This window comes from Bufo gargarizans, chromosome 2 (assembly GCF_014858855.1).
Source record: "Bufo gargarizans isolate SCDJY-AF-19 chromosome 2, ASM1485885v1, whole genome shotgun sequence".
Classification (NCBI taxonomy): Eukaryota; Metazoa; Chordata; class Amphibia; order Anura; family Bufonidae; genus Bufo; species Bufo gargarizans.
In genome coordinates, this window is record NC_058081.1 from 553,849,876 (window position 1) to 553,874,478 (window position 24,603).

At 42.8% G+C, this 24,603-nt stretch overlaps 1 protein-coding gene across 1 annotated transcript in view; it reads left to right on the top strand.

Moving 5' to 3' along the window:
* Positions 1-1,954, top strand: part of RIC8A (RIC8 guanine nucleotide exchange factor A) — a 60,783-nt gene extending 58,829 nt beyond the window's left edge. Inside the window, exon 10 of the mRNA XM_044281593.1 lies at positions 901-1,954. Within this exon, the coding sequence (XP_044137528.1) occupies positions 901-1,021 (121 nt within the window). The 3' untranslated portion in view covers positions 1,022-1,954. The remainder of the gene's footprint in view (positions 1-900) is intronic.
* Positions 1,955-24,603: the final 22,649 nt, after the last annotated feature.

Consider the following 24,603-nt stretch of genomic DNA (forward strand, 5'->3'; position numbering starts at 1 on the left):
GTACTGCGTCTGCGCGAGATTTCTGACCGCCGACAGGAAGAAGGACTGGGCATTTCTAGAAGGTAGACGATGACGCGGGGAGGGGGCGGAACCGTTTGCCGAGGCTGTGGGAGGTTATTTCTGGATCAGGAGGCATTCTTGGGATTCAAATCAAGGTTGGCTGGGCACTGCAGGGGGGGGGGGGGGGCGTCACTGGGCACCAGAGAGGAAAAAAACGCCCCTCTGGGCACCTTAGAGCCTCATTAGCATATCACAAAGAGGGCTTTTTTATCAAAAGGACAAAACGAAATAAAGTAAGAAGACGACTGCAGGAAATCAGGTACTTTAGTGAACATGGCGATGGTGACAGCTTAAAATGGTAAAAGCAGGTGACAGATTCCCTTGAAGTCAAGGAGGCTGGCTCTTACATTCTTCAAACATCTGCCCCATGGTTGATGTTTCAGGGCAGTGGCAACGTCATTCCCTTATGGCCCCACATCTTGCACACACAGCACAGTACATGGGGGGAGAGTTGTAGAACTGGCTTAGTTGCCCATAGCAACCAATCAGACTCCATTTTTCACAGCTCCTTTGGAAAATGAAAGGAGGAATCTGATTGGTTGTTATGGGCAACTAACTAGTTCTACTTTACACCAGTTTGATAAATCTCCCCCATGGTGTTTACAGACATTTTCCTATAGACTTTATTGGCAAGAGGTAATGGGCGTGCTGGGTTACGTCTCCATTCAGTCTCCCCCTGTATTAGATACCTCTCATGGTGTATCATTTGATGGACCCCTGTTCACCTAGTAGGGGAGGTCCCAGAAGTGGTCGAAAGACCACTTTAATATTTCTTTGTGTCTTTGACAACAGTTTGGAGTCATTGATATTTAATCAAATGTGTTTTTTTTTTGTGTACAGAGAGCAAATCATCCAACCCATGGGAGTAACATCTGATGGAAGGCTGGAGCCTTTAGATGAAGCTGCACAAAAGATGCTACAACAACAAGAATCTTCTGATCTGGAGACTGATTCAGACTAAAAGTCTTCACAAGCTATAAGCACATAGAAGTCGGAGCAGAAACCGAGCCCGAGAATGAGAGACTGCGATCAGCTCTATAGGCACCATAAACGACATGGGAAACTAAATGTAGATTACTGTAGATGTATCTTTAAGACCTTGGCGGTAGACCAGACACTGGGGTGTTATATTGTATAATATGACCCTACCTAGGAGCACCTTCAGCCGCTAAGGACATAGAAATGTAAAATGCCTACTGTTTCCTGAAGACCTTGGCACGGAGTGCTAGCTGCTCTGCTTGGGTAGATGTCCTGTCAGGCATGTGAGCTTTGTCAACTGTTTTAGAGAGTTGGAGGTAAACATATTTTTACCACTAGAGGGCAGTACTTGTTAGACAAACTGCCAACAGAGGGCGACTGTTTTAATATTAGATGTCAGTAGATCGAAGCAAAGAACTTAAAGACTGCAAGAATCTTGATCAACCTAAAAAAGTGATCCCCAAGAATCCTGGAAGTCATTTTCCAAAGACAAGACGATGCTTTTAGATTCAGTGGTTCAGGCTATACTGAAGCATAGTGTAAACAATGTATTAAAAGCTTTCAGTCAGTCCCCCATACAGTCACAGTAGTTACAAACTTAAGAGGAGGTGGGATTCAGTTCCTTTAACAACATAGTGATGAGCAGATGTGAAGAAAAACATATATAAACCGAAAACCTATATAGCCATGTATGTCTCAAGTCAGTGTGACAAAGCTGCTATAGACGAAGGTGAAGAATTTCCTTATCATGATGGATGTACGTTCAGGAATTTCAATATTTAATGTGCGTGAAAGGTTCGCATTGTTATCTGGTATATTACAAAGAGAACCCTCAAGAGTGAACAGATTAGAAACACAGATTAAAACCTGTAGTGAATTATCAATGATCTATTTTATAAAATCGCCAAATATTTCATTGTGCTGCTTGTTTTTATGTTTTATATTGGTAGCTGACCTACTATAGTAAATATTACTGTGTGTGAAGCCAAAGAAATTGAAATACTAATTCCACCACCGGGGACCAGCAACCATGCTCTGTCTATAACAGGAGTACTGAACTGGTGCACTACTTTCTGAATATGGACCGGGGACACCAACTGTTCAGACCCTATAGCCCTACTGCCATACATGCTCTGGAAGAGGGGCATAGATGGAAGTACTGCTGAGGGCCCAAGAAACACCATGTCCTGGCTCTGGCCAGCATCAGTCTAGTGGTGTCTGGAAGTGTTGAGTATATATATTTTTTATTTTCTGGTCTAGGGTCTGAAGTATTTGTAGGGCTTAGTCTGGGGTCAGAATTAATTACAGGGTGCTGGTCTGGGGTCTGAACTAATTGTAGGGGATGTAATTCTTTAAAGCGTTTGGTCAATTCTTACCATTTTTCCTAAATGGTCTTAAAGTGTATAAAGTAGCAGCTGTTACAGCAGTATAGAAGTATTTCTCTTACCACTTCCTTGCTGGTTAGAAGGCCCCCTGCTGTCCCATCATATGATCTACTGACAGTTTGCTGCATCCTCTTCTGTGCAGGACAGCAGCCGAACCAGTCCAGCGACGGGAAGAGGATATAGCCAGGAAAGAGGTAATGTAAGGCCTCATGCACACAACCATAGCCATTTTATGCAGAATACAGAAGCGGTCTGTGTGCCATTCGCATTTTTTTGCAGACACATTGACCTTAATAGGTCTGTGGTTTGCATTTTGCATTTCTGCATCTTTTTACGGAACAGACATACGACTGCGGAAAGTACATGGATGATCCGTGTGCTATCCATATAATTTGTTCCGCAATAACATAGAACATGTATACTGGTAGTCAAAGGGTCCGCAAAAAATGTACGACATGGACGTTATTTGTATTTTGCAGATTGCAGATGGTTGTGTGCATGAGGCCTAAATCACATGACTGCTGCCAGCTTGATTCTAAAGGACAGGACCGGCACAGCTCGCCATTGTTTACATGGGCCAGTGGCAGCCGGGTGACTTGTAGCCAGCGATGAAGTGAGAGAAATGCCTCTGTACAGCTGCTAGGGACACTGCATGCATTTAGGAAAAAAATTGGCCTACCCCTTTAAACTTACACATTCCAGGGTGACTTACCTCTCATCTAGCCAATCATTAAAGTGTAACTGTCATTTATTTTTATTTTTTGGGTAATGTGTAGGGACAGGGAGCATTTTTCTAATATACTTTATTTAGGCAAAACGTTTATTTATAGTAGAAAGCTGAAATGTCCATTAGCAGTGATCTTTTTCAGAGAGCTAAGGCTACTTTCACATCTGCGCTTTGTACTCTGGTTTTGAGATCAGGAAGAGGATCTCAAAACCGGAGCAAAACGCTTCTGTTTTGTCCCCATGCATTGTCAGTGGGTACAAATCAGATCAGGATGCAAGCTGCAGTCCGGTCTACGAAATGGAACAAACCAGATCCAGCACTAAAAACAATGTAAGTCACTGGTGCCAGATCATTTTTTTTTTTAAGATCCTAAAAAAAAAAAAAAGGATCCGTCACCCATTGACTTACATTGTTTTTACTGACGGATCCTGTTTGTTCATTGTCTATTTAATACAACCACATCCAAACAGAACGGATGCATCCTGATCCGTTTTGTTCCGGTTTTTAGATCCTATGCCTGATCTTAAAACCAGAATACAAAGCACAGATGTGAAAGTAGCCTAAGGGACATCCATCTTCCTAACAGCAGAGCGCTGCACTGACTAGGAAGATGGGCTGGGAGGTGCTGAGCGTCTGCCATCACTACTCCCTCATTTAGTGGGGACGATACAGTCTTAACTATAGAGAATATATATTCATGTATAAATATATACATTTAGTTCCTGCTCACTGATCAGCGTGGCCAGCACTGTCAGTGAGCTCTGCTCCTGTACTCCCGCCACGCTGTGTAATTAAACCACCGCCTAGAGAGAAGCCTGGATTACCAGTAGCAAGCGCTTACCGCTCACACAGGCATCGCTCCCTGCGGCGGGTTCATTGGAGCGTCTCGGGAGTACAGGCGAAGAGCTCGCTGACTGCGCTGGCCACTCTGATCAGTGGGCAGGAACTAAATGTATATACGGTATTTATATATTTAGTTATCACTGTATCATTCCCACTAAATGATTGAGCAGTAAGGGCAGACGTCCACCATTTCCCAATTTTGTCTGGTAAAAGGCTATTATTCACTGGGGACACCCGATGAACCCCGTTTTGGCGAATGGGATTCATTGGGTACCGGCAGATGCTGGATACGGCTGTTCCAGTATTCTGCCGAAACAGAATACCGGAATCTAAGCAAAGATGTGCACTTGGCTCTAGCTGAACAGCCTGGACTCATTGGTGTATTGTAGCAAACTATTAGTTCACTACTGCTGTGTTCAGTAATGATGATTCCCTGGAACTATGAGAAATGTAAGGTCACAATGGATTTTAATTGTTTGAGTGAAAACAAGAATGGTTCCATTCACCAACAGCAAACGGATATTGAGAAGATAAATCGCAAACTAAAAGTCCTAGAACTTTTCATTATTCAGTCATCTAAAAACTCTTGTAAAACGACTGCAATCACAAATGGTACCTTTTATTGCTTTGTCTGATGGTTAAAAAATTAACTTTGAAGCCATATGCCAACGAGCTTGCAAATGCCCAGGGGCGTTGTCTATTGCTGCAAGTGCCCGGGTCCCCAAGACTTTAACCAGGCATTACTCATTGATAACTCCTCCCGTCTGGCTATAATCCTGCCTAGTATCCTCCTGATGTCATTATCCCCTGCTACCCAAATTCTGCTTCTGTGCACATCATGTGCCATACAATACCAAATGTGGGCTGCGACATCAATGAAGGGACTGCGCATGTGCCGCATTTGTGATCTGTATTTGAAACCTACAGTGTGATTTGGGCAATTCTATATGAATAAAATAGATGACAGACTCCCTTTATAATGTCCTTCTGGGCTTGTAGTGATGACATCACATTCATAGTTCATCTGAGCACTGCAGTCAGTCTCTGGCCCCAGTGGTCATATATGCACGAATGGTACATCACCGCTGAGGCCAGTGATTGGCTGCAGAGTAATGTGTACGACACATGACGCTGCAAGGATTGAAGCAGTGGGGACTTTGTAAAATAGAAAAAATGTCCCTTTATAATGTTCCCTGCCTAATAAAAAAATTAATATGGGAACTCCTTTAAGCTGTTTTCTGGTTTTATGCCAGTAAATCTTAGTGTTATTCCTCTTTAACATGATTCCCTGCTATAGGCAGCCATTGTATTGCCTGTAGAATGTAGACTATTTGTCAGTACCTTCTACACAGATTTGGTCAGGAAGCATCACCGTAATGTCACTTCTCCAAAGTAATGGGCAGTTTGCATTTCCTCACAAAATGGGTGGTAACACTTTTTAACCACCGTTTAGTTAATTTAATGCAGGGGCCTTTTAAATAGTTAAAGGGGTTATCCAGGAATTTATATTAAATACCTATCCTCTAGATAGTTCATCAATATCAGATTGGTGGGGGTCCGACACCCTGGACCCCAGCTGAACAGCTGTTAGAAGAGGTCAGCACTCTGTGAGTAGTGATGGTCTTGCGGTTTGCGGATGGAGAGGTTGCTGTGTGGGGCAGGAACAGACTGTTAGGGACACCAAACGCTAACTAATAGGGCCACAAAAGTCCTTTTAAGGACTGGTATAGGTGTGCTATTGATAGGTGTGACTTACTGAGGGGTGTAATATACTTATAATATACTTTCTAACATAGAATGCATATTATAGTGGATTTGTATTGTGCAGCAGTGGTGGTGACTAGTGAGCGGTTCTGCTGAGATACTACAAAGAGTGACAAATGCAATTACAAAAAATAATTATAACTGGTGTGATATACCAGTCTCCCCCAAAAAACTGATAGAAGCGGGGTGTTATATACCAATAATATACTTTCTTTATAGTGCATTTGGTTACTGCAGCATTTGTTTGCGTTTTTTTTCTACGTTCCCTCAGCTACACACAGTGACAAACGGTATTGGAAAAAATTAATTATAACTGGTGTGCGCATGCGAAAATTATTTTGCCGATATTTAGCATTTAAAAAAAAAAAATGAATGGAGATTGCAAATTCGAATAATACATCTGGTATGTCACTGTCCATATTGTGCGACGATTTGTGCACTTCTAGTAATTATTTCTTGGCTGCAAATATGAGCTGAAGGTTTTTCAGGTTCGCCTGCCATTAAAATAAATGGGACCCGCCGCAAACTTGCAGTTCGCGAATATTTGATTGCGTTCGCGAACCGTCCCAGCAGATGTTCGTCCATCACTATCTGTGAGAGCCCCGGCCTCTTCCTAGGCCATGTGATGTCACTGTACATTGGTCACATGGCTTGGTTGCAGCTCAACCCCATTCAAGTCAATGGGGCTGAGCTGCACTGCCACTATACAATGTACGGCTCTGTGCTTGGAAAGCTGCCAGGAGCTCCGGCGAGCATGGCACCTCCCTGAAATAGCTGATCGGCTATTTGGCTGTGGATAGGTCATCAATATCAATTCCTGGATAACCCCTTTAAAGTTTCATAGAAAAAGACATCCCTTTAAAGGGCTTCTGTCAGCCCACTAAACAGTTTTTTTTGTTTACTAATAATCCCTATACTGCGAGCTCCCTATACATAAGTTAAATAATCATTTTGGTTCAGTAGAATTTTATAAAAAGCTATTTTTAAAATATGTAAATTACCTTGCTACCAGCAAGTAGGGCGGCTACTTCCTGGTAGCAGCCGCATCCTCCGATCCTAATGACGCCCCCTCCGCATTGTGATTGACAGGGCCAGGGAACGGAATCGTTCTCTGCTGGCCCTGCCTGCGCCGGGTGTAGATGTGACGTCATCGGCGCAGACGCATTGAGGATGGAGCGCCTGCGCACATTGAAGATAGGTACGGCCGCGGCGCAGGCGCCGGATTTTGAATGCAAACAGGCAGGGCCAGCAGAGAACGATCCCGTTCCCTGGCCCTGTCAATCACAATGCGGAGGGGGCGTCATTAGGATTGGAGGATGCGGCTGCTACCAGCAAGTAGCCTCCCTACGTGCTGGTAGCAAGGTAATTTACATATTTTAAAAATAGCTTGTTATAAAATTCTACTGAACCAAAATGATTATTTAACGTATGTATAGGGAGCTCGCAGTATAGGGATTATTAGTAAACAAAAAAAAAAAATGGTTTAGTGGGCTGACAGAAGCCCTTTAAGTGTTGCACAATATTACATAACCTGACTTTCTTGACGGCTGTTGTCCGTTAGAATGCAGTTTCGCAGCGTCAGCTCGCTGAGATATTCAGTAATTATGTTCCCTCCAGCTTGGGAGCTGTCTTGTTTGTCAGCTTTGCTTGTGACGAGGAGAGACTTATTTGTGAATATCCATTGCGTGTAATCCTAGGGCTCATAAAAGACATCTGATAATCTGAAGGTGTCACTGTGTGCTGTAAAAAGATTGAGCATACAACTGTCCAGACCTGTCGATGCAACCTGCAGCACCACTAAAACGCGTCTCTCAACTCAAGGAGGACATTTTTTTAACCCCTTTCCATCGACACCACATAACTTACTGGGCTAATTGCACAGACCTTATACAGAGCTCCAAGTCTCCAGCATAGATATAGAATTAAAGGGGTTTGGCACAGGAATCATTTTTTGCTTAAATTAATTATTACTCATCTCAGTGATTCCCCCACCGCTGTTGTGCTGATACTGCCCTGTTCTTCTAATTTCTAGTACCTGGCTCTACACTGGAAAAAGCTTGGACTGGTCGCTCATCCAATCACTGTTAGGGTCCATTCACATGTCCGCAAAATGGGTCCGCATCTATTCCGCAATGTTCATTTTCAAAAGATGCGGACAGCACACTGTTCCGCGGGCCCGCAAAAACATAGAACATGTCCTATTCTTGTCCGCAGATACGGACAAGAAAAGGCATTCCAATTATAGTGCCGGTCATGTGCGGGCCGCAAAATTTGGAACACATATGGGCGGTGTCCGTGTTTTGCAGATCCGCAATTTGCAGACCGCAAAACCGTTGCAGATGTGTGAATAGACCCTTTGAGGCAGGTCAGTGGAATAACATATTATCAGAGGTTGATCTGTAAGTTTCAGTGAAAGGTCCCGTTCTGACCTCCCCTTCTCTGATGGGATGGATTTATAATGCGTGTGACCAGGGGTGGAAAAAAACCTAAAAGTGGCCCCTTGTTTTAGGCGGGTTCAAATTGACAGAAGGCAACACAAGTAGGCAGGGTCAACAGAAGTAGGCAGAGCCAGCAATACCATAGTGCAGAACCAAATACCACAGTGCAGCACATAATACTCCCACCTGCTCCACAGTATTCAACTGAGGATAGTGATACAGTTGAAACCAGGAGGGCACCTGTGGCTGTTGGCCAGGTGCATAGGAAAGAATCATATCAATATGTTCCCCGCTGGTGGCTGTGAGGAGGACTTGGGTGGCCCCCCAAGGCATCGGCCCAACGGGAAATTTCCCTGTAGGGTTTATAGCTAGTGATGAGCAGCAGGGGCAATACTCGAATTCGTGATATTTCGCAAATATTTGGGCGAATATTCACCATATATTCGAGAATTCGTTATCTCCAGTCATTATTTTCTTGATTGCGGAAATCGGCATTTGAAAAATTTGCATTACGAAAATTCGCAATCAACACTACTCCTAAAGTCAAAGATTGCAGCCTTCTCATTGGCCCACAAGCTAGAAGCAGGGAGGGATCATGTGTACTGATTAAAAAAAAATCTTGAATATTCAAAATTACGAATATACACTCACCTAAAGAATTATTAGGAACACCATACTAATGGACCCCCTTTTGCCTTCAGAACTGCCTTAATTCTACGTGGCATTGATTCAACAAGGTGCTGATAGCATTCTTTAGAAATGTTGGCCCATATTGATAGGATAGCATCTTGCAGTTGATGGAGATTTGAGAGATGCACATCCAGGGCACGAAGCTCCCGTTCCACCACATCCCAAAGATGCTCTATTGGGCTGAGATCTGGTGACTTTGGGGGCCATTTTAGTACAGTGAACTCATTGTCATGTTCAAGAAACCAATTTGAAATGATTCGAGCTTTGTGACATGGTGCATTATCCTGCTGGAAGTAGCCATCAGAGGATGGGTACACGGTGGTCATGAAGGGATGGACATGGTCAGAAACAATGCTCAGGTAGCCCGTGGCATTTAAACGATGGCCAATTGGCACTAAGGGGCCTAAAGTGTGCCCAGAAAACATCCCCCACACCATTACACCACCACCAGCCTGCACAGTGGTAACAAGGCATGATGGATACATGTTCTCATTCTGTTTACGCCAAATTCGGACTCTACCATTTGAATGTCTCAACAGAAATCGAGACTCACCAGACCAGGCAACATTTTTCCAGTCTTCAACAGTCCAATTTTGGTGAGCTCGCGCAAATTGTAGCCTCTTTTTCCTATTTGTAGTGGAGATGAGTGGTACCCGGTGGGGTCTTCTGTAGGGATCGACCGATTATCGGTTTTGCCGATATTGAGGATTTTGACTGTTATTGGTATCTGCATTTATTTTGCCGATATTCCGATAACTTATGGGGAACACAGATCGCGCTGCTCTCAGCGCACTCATGTTCCCTCAGCAGCAGCACAGGGGAGAAGGAAGCAGTGTCTCCCTCCCCCTGTGCTGCTGCTGCCGCTGCAGCCAATGGGAGGACAGGGGACAAGAGAAGGGGAGGGGCTGTGGCCACTGCGCCACCAATGAAGAGAAATCTCTCATTCATTCAAATTGAACAGGAGGCGGGAGCTGCAGAATTACATAGCCGGCTCCCGACCTCTATGAGCAATAGCTGCGATCTCCGGAAGTTAACCCCTCAGGTGCCGCGGATCGCAGCTACCGCTCATAGAGGTTGGGAGCCGGTTATGTGATTCTGCAGCCAGCTCCCGCCTCCTGTATGAGAGATTTAACTTCATTGGTGGCGCAGTGGTGGCCACCCCCACCCCAGTATTAATCATTGGTGGCGCAGTGTGCCCCCCACCCCCACATTAAAAACATTGGTGGTGCAGTGTGCAGCCCCCCCCCAGTATTAATCATTGGTGGCAGTGGCCACAGGATCTCCTCTCCAGCAGTGTAATCCTGGGGCTCCGATCAGTTACCATGGCAGCCAGGACGCTATTGAAGCCCTGGCTGCAATGGTAAGCTCCATGCTGCTGTGTGCACAAAGCACAGAGCAGCAGGGACAGTGTGAGCTCCTATTCACCCTGATAGAGCTCTATCAGGGTGAATAGGACAAGGGTTCTAGTCCCTAAGGGGGCTAAAAGTTAGTAAAAAAAACAACCAAAACAAAAAGTTCCAAAAATAAAAATAAACACCAAAATATTAAGTATAAATGAAAAAAAGAGTTACAAAAAAAAAAATACACATTAACAGTAAACATTAATTTTCAGCAGATTTGTGTAGGAATTTTTCTTTTTTTTCAAAAATGAAAATTCCCAGAATATCTGTATAAATTATTGGCTATCGGCCTGAAAGTTCACAAATTATCGGTATCTGTATCGGCCCTAAAAAATCAATATCGGTCGATCCCTAGTCTTCTGCTGTTGTAGCCCATCCGCCTCAAGGTTGTGCGTGTTGTGGCTTCACAAATGCTTTGCTGCATACCTCGGTTGTAACGAGTGGTTATTTCAGTCAATGTTGCTCTTCTATCAGCTTGAATCAGTCGGCCCATTCTCCTCTGACCTCTAGCATCAGCAAGGCATTTTCGCCCACAGGACTGCCGCATACTGGATGTTTTTCCCTTTTCACACCTTTCTTTGTAAACCCTAGAAATGGTTGTGCGTGAAAATCCCAGTAACTGAGCAGATTGTGAAATACTCAGACCGGCCCGTCTGGAACCAACAACCATGCCACACTCAAAATTGCTTAAATCACCTTTCTTTCCCATTCTGACATTCAGTTTGGTGTTCAGTAGATTGTCTTGACCAGGACCACAACCCTACATGCATTGAAGCAACTGCCATGTGATTGGTTGACTAGATAATCGCATTAATGAGAAATAGAACAGGTGTTCCTAATAATTCTTTAGGTGAGTGTATATCACTATATTCTAAATATTCGCGAATTCTCAAAGTGCCGATATTCGCAATAAAAATTCGCAATTCGAATATTCGCAATCAACACTATTTATAGCCAATACGCCCCTGTGTGTGACCCCGAGAGTGCTGGAATCTACTGAATTACACTGACATAATGCTGTAATACAATAGATTCCGGGACCCTCATGGTTAGGATGCTGTCAAAGGAGTGGAAGTCTGAATGGTACCTCACACTGACACACGCTGAGAGTTCCTCGCATCCAACTCGCTTGTGTGGGTCTGGCCTGAGAAGCTCATTGTACAAAGTCTTTGCGCTTAAAATTGTCCTAGGATGAGTATGTGTTAGGCCTCTTGCACACGAACGTTGTGGCCGTGGCCATATTGCAGCCTGCATACAGCGGGTCTGCAATACACGGGCACAGGCCCGTGTGTACTCCACATCACGGATGTGGACCCATTCACGGAGATGCGGAATGGAACCCCATGGAGTGCTTCCATGGTGTTTCTGTCCGTGCCTCCACACCGCAAAAAAATAGAACTTGTTCTATTTTTTTATGTGGTTCGGATGGATCACAGACCCATTCAAGTTGAATGGGTCTCGATCTGTCCCGGACGCCGCACAGACGTTGCCCGTGCATTGGGGAGCGCAAATTGTAGTCCCCAATGCATGGAACGGATGCACAACATTCATGTGCAAGAGGCCTAACCATACACCCATACATCGATGAAAAAACAAAAAAAAGGTTTTGGAGAGCAACTATGAAAATAGAAAAGAAAAAAAAAATGACATTAACCCCTTAAGGACCCAGCACTGGTGGACATGACTTAAGGACCTGTGGTGTACATGTACGGCGGGCTGATCGGTCGGGTGCAGGAGCTGCTCCCGCCCGATCAGCGGCACGGACTCTGCAGTCACTGACAGCTGAGTCCCCTGCTGCATACACCGGCATCGGTAAAAGGCTGGGTCTCACAGGCAGGCTGACAGCCAATGCATTACAATACAGGTTGTACTATAATGCATTGCAGAGGGGATCAGACCCCAGAAGTTGAAGTCCCAGAGCGGGACCAAAAAAAATAAGTTTAAAAAAGTAAGAAAAAATATATAATTTTTCATAATAAAATAAAAATTTAAGTTTCAAGTAAAATAAATAAATACAATTTCCCAAAATAAAACACATAAAATTGTAAAAAAAAGAAAGAAAACCAGACATATTAGGTATTGCTGCGTCTGTAACGACCAGCTCTACAAAAATATCACATGATTCGCCTCCTCACCTGAATGCCATAGAAAAAATTAAATAAAAACTGTGCTAAAATAATAATTTTTTGTCACCTTGCATCACAAAAAATGCAACACCAAGCGATCAAATAGGCGTATGCCCCCCAAAATAGTACCAATCAAACCTTCACCTCATCTCGCAAAAAATGAGCCCCTACATAAAACAATCGGGCAAAAAATAAAAAACTATGGCTCTCAGAATATGGAGACACTAAAACATGATTTTTTTTGTTTCAAAAATGCTGTTATTATGTAAAACTTAAATAAAAAAAGTATACATATTAGGTATCGCTGTGTCCGTAAGAACCTGCTGTATATAAATATAACATGAACTAACCCCTCAGGTGAACACCGTAAAAAAAAAAAAACATAAATAAATTTATGAAGTTATTATGCGAAGTCTCGCAAGACTTCGCGAAGCAATAACTTCGACTCATTGGAGCCAATACATTCTAATACTGCACAGAGCTCTGCTCCGTACAGTATTAGAACAAAATTTTATGCAAATCAACTTCGGATGTTTCATCTGAAGTCAATTCGCTCGTCCCTACTAGGGGTGCATCAGGGGGTCTTCAAACGTGACATGGCAACTTTAAAACTATCCCAGTGAAATCTGCCTTCCAAAATCCATATGGCGTTCCTTTCCTTCTGCGCCCTGCCATGTGCCTGTACAGCAGTTTACAACGACATATGGGGTGTTTCTGTAAACTACAGAATCTAATGAATATTGAGTTTTGTTTGGCTGTTTACCCTTGCTTTGTTATTGGAAAAATTGGATTAAAATGAAAAATTTGCCAGAAAAGTGAAATTTTATCTACATTTTCCTTTAATTCTTGTGGAACACCTAAAGGATTAACAAAGTTTGTAAATTCAGTTTTGAATACATTTTTGGGTGGTTTCTATTATGTAAGCTTCACAAGTGACTTGAGACCTGAACTGGTCCTTAAAAAGTGGGTTTTGGAAATTTTCTGAAAAATTTCAAGATTTGCTTCTAAGCCTTCTAACGTCCCCAAAAAAATAAAATGTCATTCACAAAAATGATCTAAACATGAAGTAGACATATGGGGAATGTAAAGTAATAACTATTTTTGGAGGTATTACTATCTATTATAAAAGTAGAGAAATAGAAATTTGCTAATTTTTCGCAATTTTTGGTAAATTTGTTATTTTTTTTATAAATAAAAAATAAATTTTTGGACTCAATTTTACCACTGTCATGAAGTACAATATGTGACGAGAAAACAGTCTCCGAATGGCCTGGATAAGTAAAAGCGTTTTAAAGTTATTACCACATAAAGTGACACATGTCGGATTTTCAAAAAATCGGCTGGGCAGGAAGGTGAAAACTGGCCCGGGGTTGAAAGGGTTAAGGTGAAAAAAGGGCAGGGTCCTGAAGGGGTTAATAGTCAAACAGGCCTAGTACGCCTGGTCATTGAAGGATTAAGGCTAGGTCTACACGACGACATTTGTCGCGTGACAATAAGTCGCGCAACAGATAGGGCTCAACTATACTACAACATTTGTCGCGCAACATTTTGTTAATGGCAGTCTATGGTGTCGCACTGCAACATGCGACATGCTGCGACGCGACAGTCGCAGAAAAATCCATCTCAAATGGATTTTCTGTGACTGTTGCGTCGCAGTTGCTGCATGTTGCAGTGCAACACCATAGACTGTTATTATAAAAATTGTCGCGCGTTATTGGTGCAACTAAATGTCGTGCGACAAATGTCGTTGTGTAGACCTACTCTAAAAGGAGTCTGTCACCAGGAAATGAATTGTTAAATAAGGTACAATGGGGGCATTTATGAATGGTGCTACACCAGTGCCTTTTTTGCGCCACATTCTACACTTAGGAGTAGCAGAGGCTGGGCTCTCAGCCCCAACAAATTTACTAACATTTACACCTGGAGGCGGAAATGTTGGTGAAAAACGACTCCAGTCAGAGTAGTTCTTACACTTGGCACACAGACTGCTCGAGGTGTGCCTAATTTATAAAGAGGCACATCGTCATAAATTCTGTGCCTCCTTTGCCAGCGCAGTGGGGAAACAAAGGCCGACATAAAAAGACAGTCTTTGTTAATGACCCCCAATGTCTTGTAGAGCTAGCTCAGCTGAATATAATGATACCTTTCATTTAGCAATCTGTTCTGATTGTAGACTGGCAAAGAGGAACGATCAACAGGTCAAATGGAGCCCAAAAATAAATCCTTTGAATTTCATTTAACCCATTAAAGTCTATGTACTCATCATGGTACACGTCTGAATACTAATTTTGGGTAATCAGAGGTATACCACTGAAAGACACAACACAGAGGGCCAAAACGCTATATGAATGTAGCCTTAGCAATGACAGGAGAAAATGAAGAGGAGAGCTAGGCCGGGGGCAGGAATGAAAGTGAAACCATGTTGGGAAGCAAGAATTAGAGGGCTGCCGTTCTGGGGAATAAGAATGAAGAGACCATCTTGAAGTAGGAAAGGGGTCACAATGTGGACAGAGAAAGAAAGGGGGGCCACAGGTGTTTTAATAGTCTGGTCCTGGTTCTGTGTGATACACTGATGTTAAGCCAAACATACATTACATTATTTTGGGGTCATTCATCATTACATAAGCTTGTTTTGGTGCTGTATGTGTTTTGTGACTCCATTAGAAACTTTAACCCTTATTCTGTATGCTTTTTTCTTTGACAAAAGACCATTTTATTTTTCTGTGCATATTTGGGCATTTGGCTAAAAGAGGTGTCACTGTATATGGCAGCCTCTAACTGCATAAAAAGAACAAGGAGGAACTGGTCTTAGCACAGAGTCCACTGGCATAAGATGTGACACATTTATTTAGGCCTCGTGCACACAACCGTATTTTGGGTCAGATCCACAATTTTTGTGTATTGCACAAATGCAGACAGCACATGGAAGTCATCTGTGTGCTGTCCGCATCCGTGTGGCTGTTCGAAAATTCTAGAACATATCCTATTCTTGTCCATTTTGCAGACAACAACGGGCATTTCTATAACGAAATTCCACCTGCACATGGACATTATCCATATTTTGTATTGAATCTGTGGTTTGTAGACCGCAAGAACGATCTGGTCATTTGCATGAAGCCTTATTTTATTGCATCTTCTGGAGGCCTACTGTAATGGAAACTGCCTGGCCACTTTTCTGAAGTGCTAAGTGTCACATGAATGAGTAAAAAGTTACAAATTTGTGCATATGGGATTATAGATCATAATTACTTTATAAGCTAAACTAAAATACAAATAAGACACGCGGACACAATCGATCTAAGGAAGAATCTGGGCCGTGGCCAACTTTATTAAAGAGCATCTCAAAGGGTAGCTATATAAGAGATTATTCATACGACCATATGTGTTTTTTTGCAGTCTGCAAATTGTGGGCCCGCAAAACATGGATACTGGCCGTGTGTGTTCTGCATTTTACGGACCAGCCGACCCTATGATAGAAATGCCTATTCTTGTCTGAAATAATAGACAAGAATAGGACATGTTCTATCTTTTTTGCGGGGCCATGGAACGGAAGAATGGATGTGGACAGCACACAGTTTTGAATGGGTCTGCATCTGTTACACAAAATTACGTAACGGATACAGACTCAAATATACGGTTGTGTGAATGGGCCGTAAATCCAGGATCCTGCCAATCTGTAGAATGGTGCGGAGCTACCATACCTGACCTAGAAAAATGCTATGGTAGGCCTAGTGCATCTTGGTTTACATTATACTCCACCAACATAGAAGGTTCAAAAGCAGAAATTTTTTAAGGATGGCTATAAGTGATTATTTTGTGGGATCTCGTGACCAAGGTCAGCTTTGTTTGAGAACACAGCATAGCTAATTGTAGTGAGCAGGTTTGTACTAGTCCTGATGTTTCTCAGCGCCGCATACTGTGGAATGCATCATACCTCCACTTAGATCACCAGACAAGAGTGAAACATATATTGAGTGGACATCAGTGGCAAACAGAGGCATAATTGTTTCTGTACATGCGCATTGTTTCTGTACGTGCGCATGGCTTTGTTTTGGGTCTATGTATTCATACTTGCCTACTACAAGTGGATCCCATCTGAAGAAGGAGCTGAAAAAGGGGGAAGACGGTGAAGACTGCTTCCACCAAACATTGATTGAGGGCTGCGATATACCTGCTTTCATAAAATACTGATTAAGCGGTTTGATATACCTGCTTCCACATAATACTGATTCAGGCCAGAGATATACCTGCTTCCACAAAATACTGATTACGGGGTTTGATATACCTGCTTCCACCAAATACTGATTGAGGGGTGCGATATACCTGCTTCCACAAAATACTGATTACGGGGTTTGATATACCTGTTTCCACCAAATATTGATTGAGGGCTGCGATATACCTGCTTCCACAAAATCCTGATTAAGGTGATTGATTTAACTGCTTCCACCAAATATTGATTGAGGCCTGCGATATACCTGCTTTCACAAAATACTGATTAAGGGGTTTTGATATACTTGTTTCCACCAAATATTGATTGAGGCCTGCGATATACCTGCTTCCATAAAATACTGATTAAGGGGTTCGATATACCTGTTTCCACCAAATATTGATTGAGGCCTGCGATATACCTGCTTCCACAAAATACCGATTAAGGGGTTTGATATACCTGTTTCCACCAAATATTGATTGAGGGCTGCGATATACCTGCTTCCACAAAATCCTGATTAAGGTGATTGATATAACTGCTTCCACCAAATATTGATTGAGGCCTGCGATATACCTGCTTTCACAAAATACTGATTAAGGGGTTTTGATATACTTGTTTCCACCAAATATTGATTGAGGCCTGCGATATACCTGCTTCCATAAAATACTGATTAAGGGGTTTGATATACTTGTTTCCACCAAATATTGATTGAGGCCTGCGATACACCTGCTTCCACAAAATACAGATTAAGGGGTTTGATATACCTGTTTCTAGTGATGGACGAATATTGTCCGGGATGTTTGCAAACCGCGCGTTCGCGGTGGGCCCCATTCACTTTAATGGCAGGCGAACCTGAAAAACCTTCAGGTCATATTTGCAGCCAGCAAACACTTACTAGAAGTACACAAATAGTCCCACAACATGAATGGATGTGGACAGCACACAGTTTTGAATGGGTCTGCATCTGTTACACAAAATTACGGAACGGATACGGACTCAAATATACGGTTGTGTGAATGGGCCGTAAATCCAGGATCCTGCCAATCTGTAGAATGGTGCGGAGCTACCATACCTGACCTAGAAAAATGCTATGGTAGGCCTAGTGCATCTTGGTTTACATTATACTCCACCAACATAGAAGGTTCAAAAGCAGAAATTTTTTAAGGATGGCTATAAGTGATTATTTTGTGGGATCTCGTGACCAAGGTCAGCTTTGTTTGAGAACACAGCATAGCTAATTGCAGTGAGCAGGTTTGTACTAGTCCTGATGTTTCTCAGCGCCGCATACTGTGGAATGCATCATACCTCCACTTAGATCACCAGACAAGAGTGAAACATATATTGAGTGGACATCAGTGGCAAACAGAGGCATAATTGTTTCTGTACATGCGCATTGTTTCTGTACGTGCGCATGGCTTTGTTTTGGGTCTATGTATTCATACTTGCCTACTACAAGTGGATCCCATCTGAAGAAGGAGCTGAAATAGGGGGAAGACAGTGAAGACTGCTTCCACCAAACATTGATTGAGGGCTGCGATATACCTGCTTTCATAAAATACTGATTAAGGAGTTTGATATACCTGTTTCCACCAAATATTGATTGAGGCCTGCGATATACCTGCTTCCACAAAATACTGATTGAGGGCTGAGATATACCTGCTTCCACAAAATACTGATTAAGGGGTTCGATATACCTGCTTCCACCAAATATTGATTGAGGCCCGCGATATACCTGCTTCCACAAAATACTGATTAAGGGGTTTGATAAACCTGCTTCCACAATATACTGATTAAGGGGTTTGATATACCTGCTTCCACCAAATATTGATTGAGGCCTGCGATATACCTGCTTCCACAAAATACTGATTGAGGGCTGAGATATACCTGCTTCCACAAAATACTGATTGAGGGCTGAGATATACCTGCTTCCACCAAATATTGATTGAGGCCAGCAATATACCTGCTTCCACAAAATACTGATTAAGCGGTTTGATATACCTGCTTCCACATAATACTGATTCAGGCCAGAGATATACCTGCTTCCACAAAATACTGATTAAGGGGTTTGATATACCTGCTTCCACCAAATATTGATTGAGGCCTGCGATATACCTGCTTCCACAAAATACTGATTAAGGTGATTGCTATAACTGCTTCCACCAAATATTGATTGAGGCCTGCGATATACCTGCTTTCACAAAATACAGATTAAGGGGTTTGATTTACTTGTTTCCACCAAATATTGATTGAGGCCTGCGATATACCTGCTTCCATAAAATACTGATTAAGGGGTTCGATATACCTGTTTCCACCAAATATTGATTGAGGCCTGCGATATACCTGCTTCCACAAAATACCGATTAAGGGGTTTGATATACCTGTTTCCACCAAATATTGATTGAGGGCTGCGATATACCTGCTTCCACAAAATCCTGATTAAGGTGATTGATTTAACTGCTTCCACCAAATATTGATTGAGGCCTGCGATATACCTGCTTTCACAAAATACTGATTAAGGGGTTTTGATATACTTGTTTCCACCAAATATTGATTGAGGCCTGCGATATACCTGCTTCCATAAAATACTGATTAATGGGTTTGATATACTTGTTTCCACCAAATATTGATTGAGGCCTGCGATACACCTGCTTCCACAAAATACAGATTAAGGGGTTTGATATACCTGTTTCTAGTGATGGACGAATATCGTCCGGGATGTTTGCAAACCGCGCGTTCGCGGTGGGCCCCATTCACTTTAATGGCAGGCGAACCTGAAAAACCTTCAGGTCATATTTGCAGCCAGCAAACACTTACTAGAAGTACACAAATAGTCCCACAACATGAACAGTGATATACCAGAAGGGTATCATTGGCAAAAATTCCCACAAAAAATATGTATTTTAATCAGGGGCCATTTTTATGCTTCTTAAAGGGAAACTCTCAAAAATGTGTCCATTAAAAAAATGTTTCCTAAGGATCATTTTCTACTGGGAAATACAGGGCACAGTATAATACACTAGAATCTATATAATATAAAGATATTAGCCATACCCCCAAATAATAATACAATTAGGTGGTAATTTATTATATAGAAATACGTCTATGTTACGTGTATTTCTGACACAGATGGTGGCGCAAAGGTCCTGAGCACCGCATTCTGCATATTTTTCCCACTCATGCCAGGTCTAAAAAAGGATGGCGTGGATACCAGTTATTGGATACCATCGCCATACATTTACGGGATAACACCTCTGTACAGTAACCAGATAACACCGTCATACTGTGACCGGATAAAAGGGTATAAGAGGGCACAGTACAGGGAATGACTAGAGGCACTGCACAGGGTGTGGTAAGAGGGCATAATGTAGGGTATAAGGGGGAACAGTACAGGGTGAGGGGCACAGTGCGGGGTGGGAGGCACAGTCACATGACCCTGTGACATTAGAAATAGAGTTGAGCGGACACCAGGATGTTCGGGTTCGACGGGTTCGGCCGAACTTCACAAAAAAGTTCGAGTTTGAGACCCGAACTTTGGAGCACTAAAATTGCTCTAAAAAACGTAATTGAAAGAGCCAGACGGCTGCAAATGGCATAAAAAATGTGGTTAAGAGCATGGCAAGTGCTCTGCAAACAAATGTAGATAGGGATATGACTTAAAATAACATAAAATACGCAAAAATATAAAATAATAATCTTGATCTCAATCTTGATTGAGTAGGCAGTGGATGTGCCAGTGTAGGTGGAAGCGGCGGTGGAGGAGGAGAAGGTAGCCAACACTGGTTTTTGGTTTTTATTTTTTTGTCTTTTTTTTTGTTTAAATTAGGGTAACCCCAAAACATTGGGAAATATAACCTGTGATAACCCCCTCCAGCCATGCTAAACAAACCTTCAGACAATACACTGGCTGCAGGGCAGGCCAGCACATCCAAGGCATAAAGGGCTAGTTCAGGCCATATGTCCAATTTGGAGACCCAGAAGTTGAAGGGGGAAGACCCATCAGTCAATACGTGTAGACGTGTGCACACATACTGCTCCACCATGTCGCACGTCCCTGTGATGTCCATGATCCAATTGAATATCTGCTCGATCAACTTTCGATGTTCTTTTCTGCACCTACCATGTTGATCACGGTTATCGATGAATTAGGGTTCCACGCCGGAGAGGGAGCGTGAGAAAGAGAGACCACATCCAAGGGAGGTCAATGTATGAAATTAAATGTGATCGAGCGGAAATGTGGGACAAACTATTGAAGCCAAAGCTTCCAAGTAAAGGAGGGGGCGCGCAGCAATTACCAACTCCAGACTCGGGGAGGTAGTGACGATAAATAACAATACAGGACTCTTAAGATGCCCTGTTATTGGAATGATTAATAAAAAATTATAGGAATGTCACTGGGGTATTTTTGATTTGGAAACGTTAGACAGGAGAGGCCCTGCTGCCGCTTTGTTGATTCTAGATAACTTTTGCCTGATCGCACATCCCCGTGACGTCCAACATCCATTTAGATATCTTCTCTATCAACTTTCGATGTTCTTTTCTGCGCCTAGCATGTTGATCACGGTTAACGGTGAATCAGGGTTCCACGCCGGAGATGGAGCGTGAGAAAGAGATACCACATCCAAGGGTCAATTGCTCCAATGTGATCGAGCGGAAATGTGGGACAAGTTGTTAAAGTTGAAGCATCAAATGAAAGGAGGGGGCGCGCGTCAATTAAAGACACATTTTTTTAAATTTAATTCCCTGTCACCTATGCAGAGCAGGGGTTTTTCATCGGCAAAAATGGGTTAATGTCACCCACCAATGGAACAGACGATTTTTAAAAATTTCGGTCCCTGTCACCTATGCAGAGCAGGGATTTATTCACGGCAAAAATGGTAAAATGTCACCCAAGAATGTAACAGACGAATTAGTGATATGTATTTCCTTGTCCACTAGGTAGAGCAGGCGTATATCACAGCCAAAAATTGGTGAATGTCAACCAACAATGTAACAGACAAATTTGTGAAATTTATCAACCTGTCCACTAGGTAGAGCAGGGGTATATCAGAGACAAAAATTGGTGAATGTCACCCGACTATGCAACAGAAAAATGTGTGAAATTTATTAACCTGTCCACTAGATATAGCAGGGGTATATCAGAGCCAAAAATTGGTGAATGTCACCTGACAATGTAACAGAATTATTTTTTAAATTTATTAACCTGTCTACTACGTAGAGCAGGGGTATATCACAGCCAAAAATTGGTGAATGTCACCCGACAATGTAACAGGCAAATTTGTGAAATGTATTAACCTCTCCACTAGGTAGAGCAGGGGTATATCACAGCCAAAAATTGGTGAATGTCACCCGAGAATGTAACAGAAAAATTAGTGAAACTTATTAACCTGTCTACTAGGTAGAGCAGGGGTATATCAGAGGCAAAAATTGGTGAATGTCACCTGACAATGTAACAGACAAATTTGTGAAATTTATTAACCTGTCCACTAGGTAGAGCAGGGGTATATCACAGCCAAAAATTGGTGAATGTCACCCGACTATGTAACAGAATAATTTGTGAAATGTATTAACCTGTCCACGACATAGAGCAGGGGTATATCACAGCCAAAAATTGGTGAATGTCATCTGACAATGTAACAGAAAAATTTGTGAAATGTATTAAACTGTCTACTAGGTAGAGCAGGGGTATATCACAGCCATAAATTGGTGAATTTCACCCGAAAATGTAACAGACAAATTAGTGAAATTTGTTTACCCGTCTGCTAGGTAGAGCAGGGTATATATCACAGCCAAAAATTGGTGAATTTCACCTGAAAATGTAACAGACAAATTAGTGAAATTTGTTTACCTGTCTACTAGGTAGAGCAGGGATATATCACAGCCAAAAGACACAAATAAAGTTTCTGTGTGATACCAGGAATAAATGAGCAGCAGTCCCAAAAAGTCGGAGTGAGTCCCTTCTCCAATAAAATCCAAAAGAGTACATACATATGGGTCCGTGCTAAACTTGAATGGGGAGTGTTTCACAAACAGGAAGTCTTCACGGAGATTTCGCAGCTTCATAAATGCATCCCTGGTATATGGTCTCGATACCAACCAGCAAAGCGACTTCCTTCAAGAGGAACAGATCATAGTGCAATACCCGAATCTTTTTTAAAAGGTATAATTTATTGTACTTACAATAAAACAACTTGCATATAGCGTGTAAACTTGCCCGACCTGGGTTTCGCCTTCGCTTCGTCTGGGGCGTCACAATCAAATCCACCCGAACTCTGATCTCGTGAGCTTAGGGTAAGCGATAAATGCAGAAATCACTCTGTCCGAGTGAAGGCGAAACCCGGGTCGGGCAGGTTTACACGCTATATGCAAGTTGTTTTATTGTAAGTACAATAAATTATACCTTTTAAAAAAGATTTGGGTATTGCACTATGATCTGTTCCTCTTGAAGGAAGTCGCTTTGCTGGTTGGTATCGAGACCATATACCGGGGATGCATCTGTGAAATCTCAGTGAAGACTTCCTGTTTGTGGAACACTCCCCATTTAAGTTTAGCTCAGACCCATATGTATATACTCTTCTGTATATCACAGCCAAAAATTGGTTAATTTCACCCGAAAATGTAAGAGACAAATTATTGAAATGACAAAAAATAAAATACGTACAAATTAAAAATAATAATCTTGATGTATGAGGTAGAGGTCCATATGGAGTAGGAGGTTGAGGACGAGGTAGCCAACACTGTTTTTTGTTTTATTTTTTTAAATTTAAAAAAAAATTTGGGTACACCTCAAAAGAGTGGCAAATATCAAAAATACAACAATGAGCAATTGCGCTGTACTATAACAATTGCTGGCTAAGGCCGGTATACATGTCTATTCTGCACAAGGTACGGAAAAGTCCTGTGTGATCCATGCCTGGTTCATTTTAATGAACGTGAGCTTGTCCAAATTGGCTGTGGACAGGAGGCTGCGCTTGTCTGTGATAACGCCCCCTGCCGTACTAAATACATGTTCAGACAATACACTGGCTGCAGGGCAGGCCAGCACCTCCAAGGCATAAAGGGCAAGCTCAGGCCATGTGCCAAATTTGGAGACCCAGAAGTTGAAGGGGCAGACCCGTCATTCAGTACGTGTAGGCGTGTGCACGCATATTGCTCCACCATGTTGCTGAAATGCTGCCTCCTGCTAAGACATTCCATATCAGCTGGTGGTGCTGGTTGTTATGGCATGCTGATAAAGCTTTTCCACATTTCGGCCATGCTAACCCTGCCTTCTGAGGTGCTGGTAGTGCCCCAGCTACGTTGGTGACCTCTTCCTCCTTCTCTGCCTTCGTCTTGTGCTTCCACTGTGCCCCCGCTGTCAGATGGGAATGCCACCAGCAGCATGTCTACCAGCGTGCACTTGTACTCGCGCATCTTACCATCACGCTCCAGTGACGGAATTAAGGACGGTACATTGTCCTTGTAACGAGGATCCAGCAGCAGGGCCACCCAGTAATCAGCACAAGTTAGAATGTGAGCAACTTGGCGGTCGTTGCTGGGACACTGCAGCATGTAATCGCTCATGTGTGCCAGGCTGCCCAGAGGCAACGACAAGCTGTCCTCTGTGGGAGGTGTATCGTCTGTATCCCCCCAGCCAAGCACCAGTGATGGCCATGAGCTGGTTTGGGTGCCACCTTGCTGTGAACACGGTTCTTTCTCCTCCATCTCCTCATCTTACACCTCATCATCCTCCAGTACTGTGCCCTGGCTGAAAAATTGTGTACCTGGTGTTTGTGGGTGCAGGAACCCACCCTCGGAGCCACTTGTGAATGACTGGCCGGAAACCCTATGAAATGATCCCTCTTCCTCCTCCGCCTCCTGTGCCACATCCTCTTCCATCATCGCCAGAAGTGTTTTTTCAAGGAGGCATAGAAGTGGGATAGCAACGCTGAGAACAGCGTTATCGGCACTGGCCATGTTGATAGAGTACTCGAAACAGCGCAACAAGG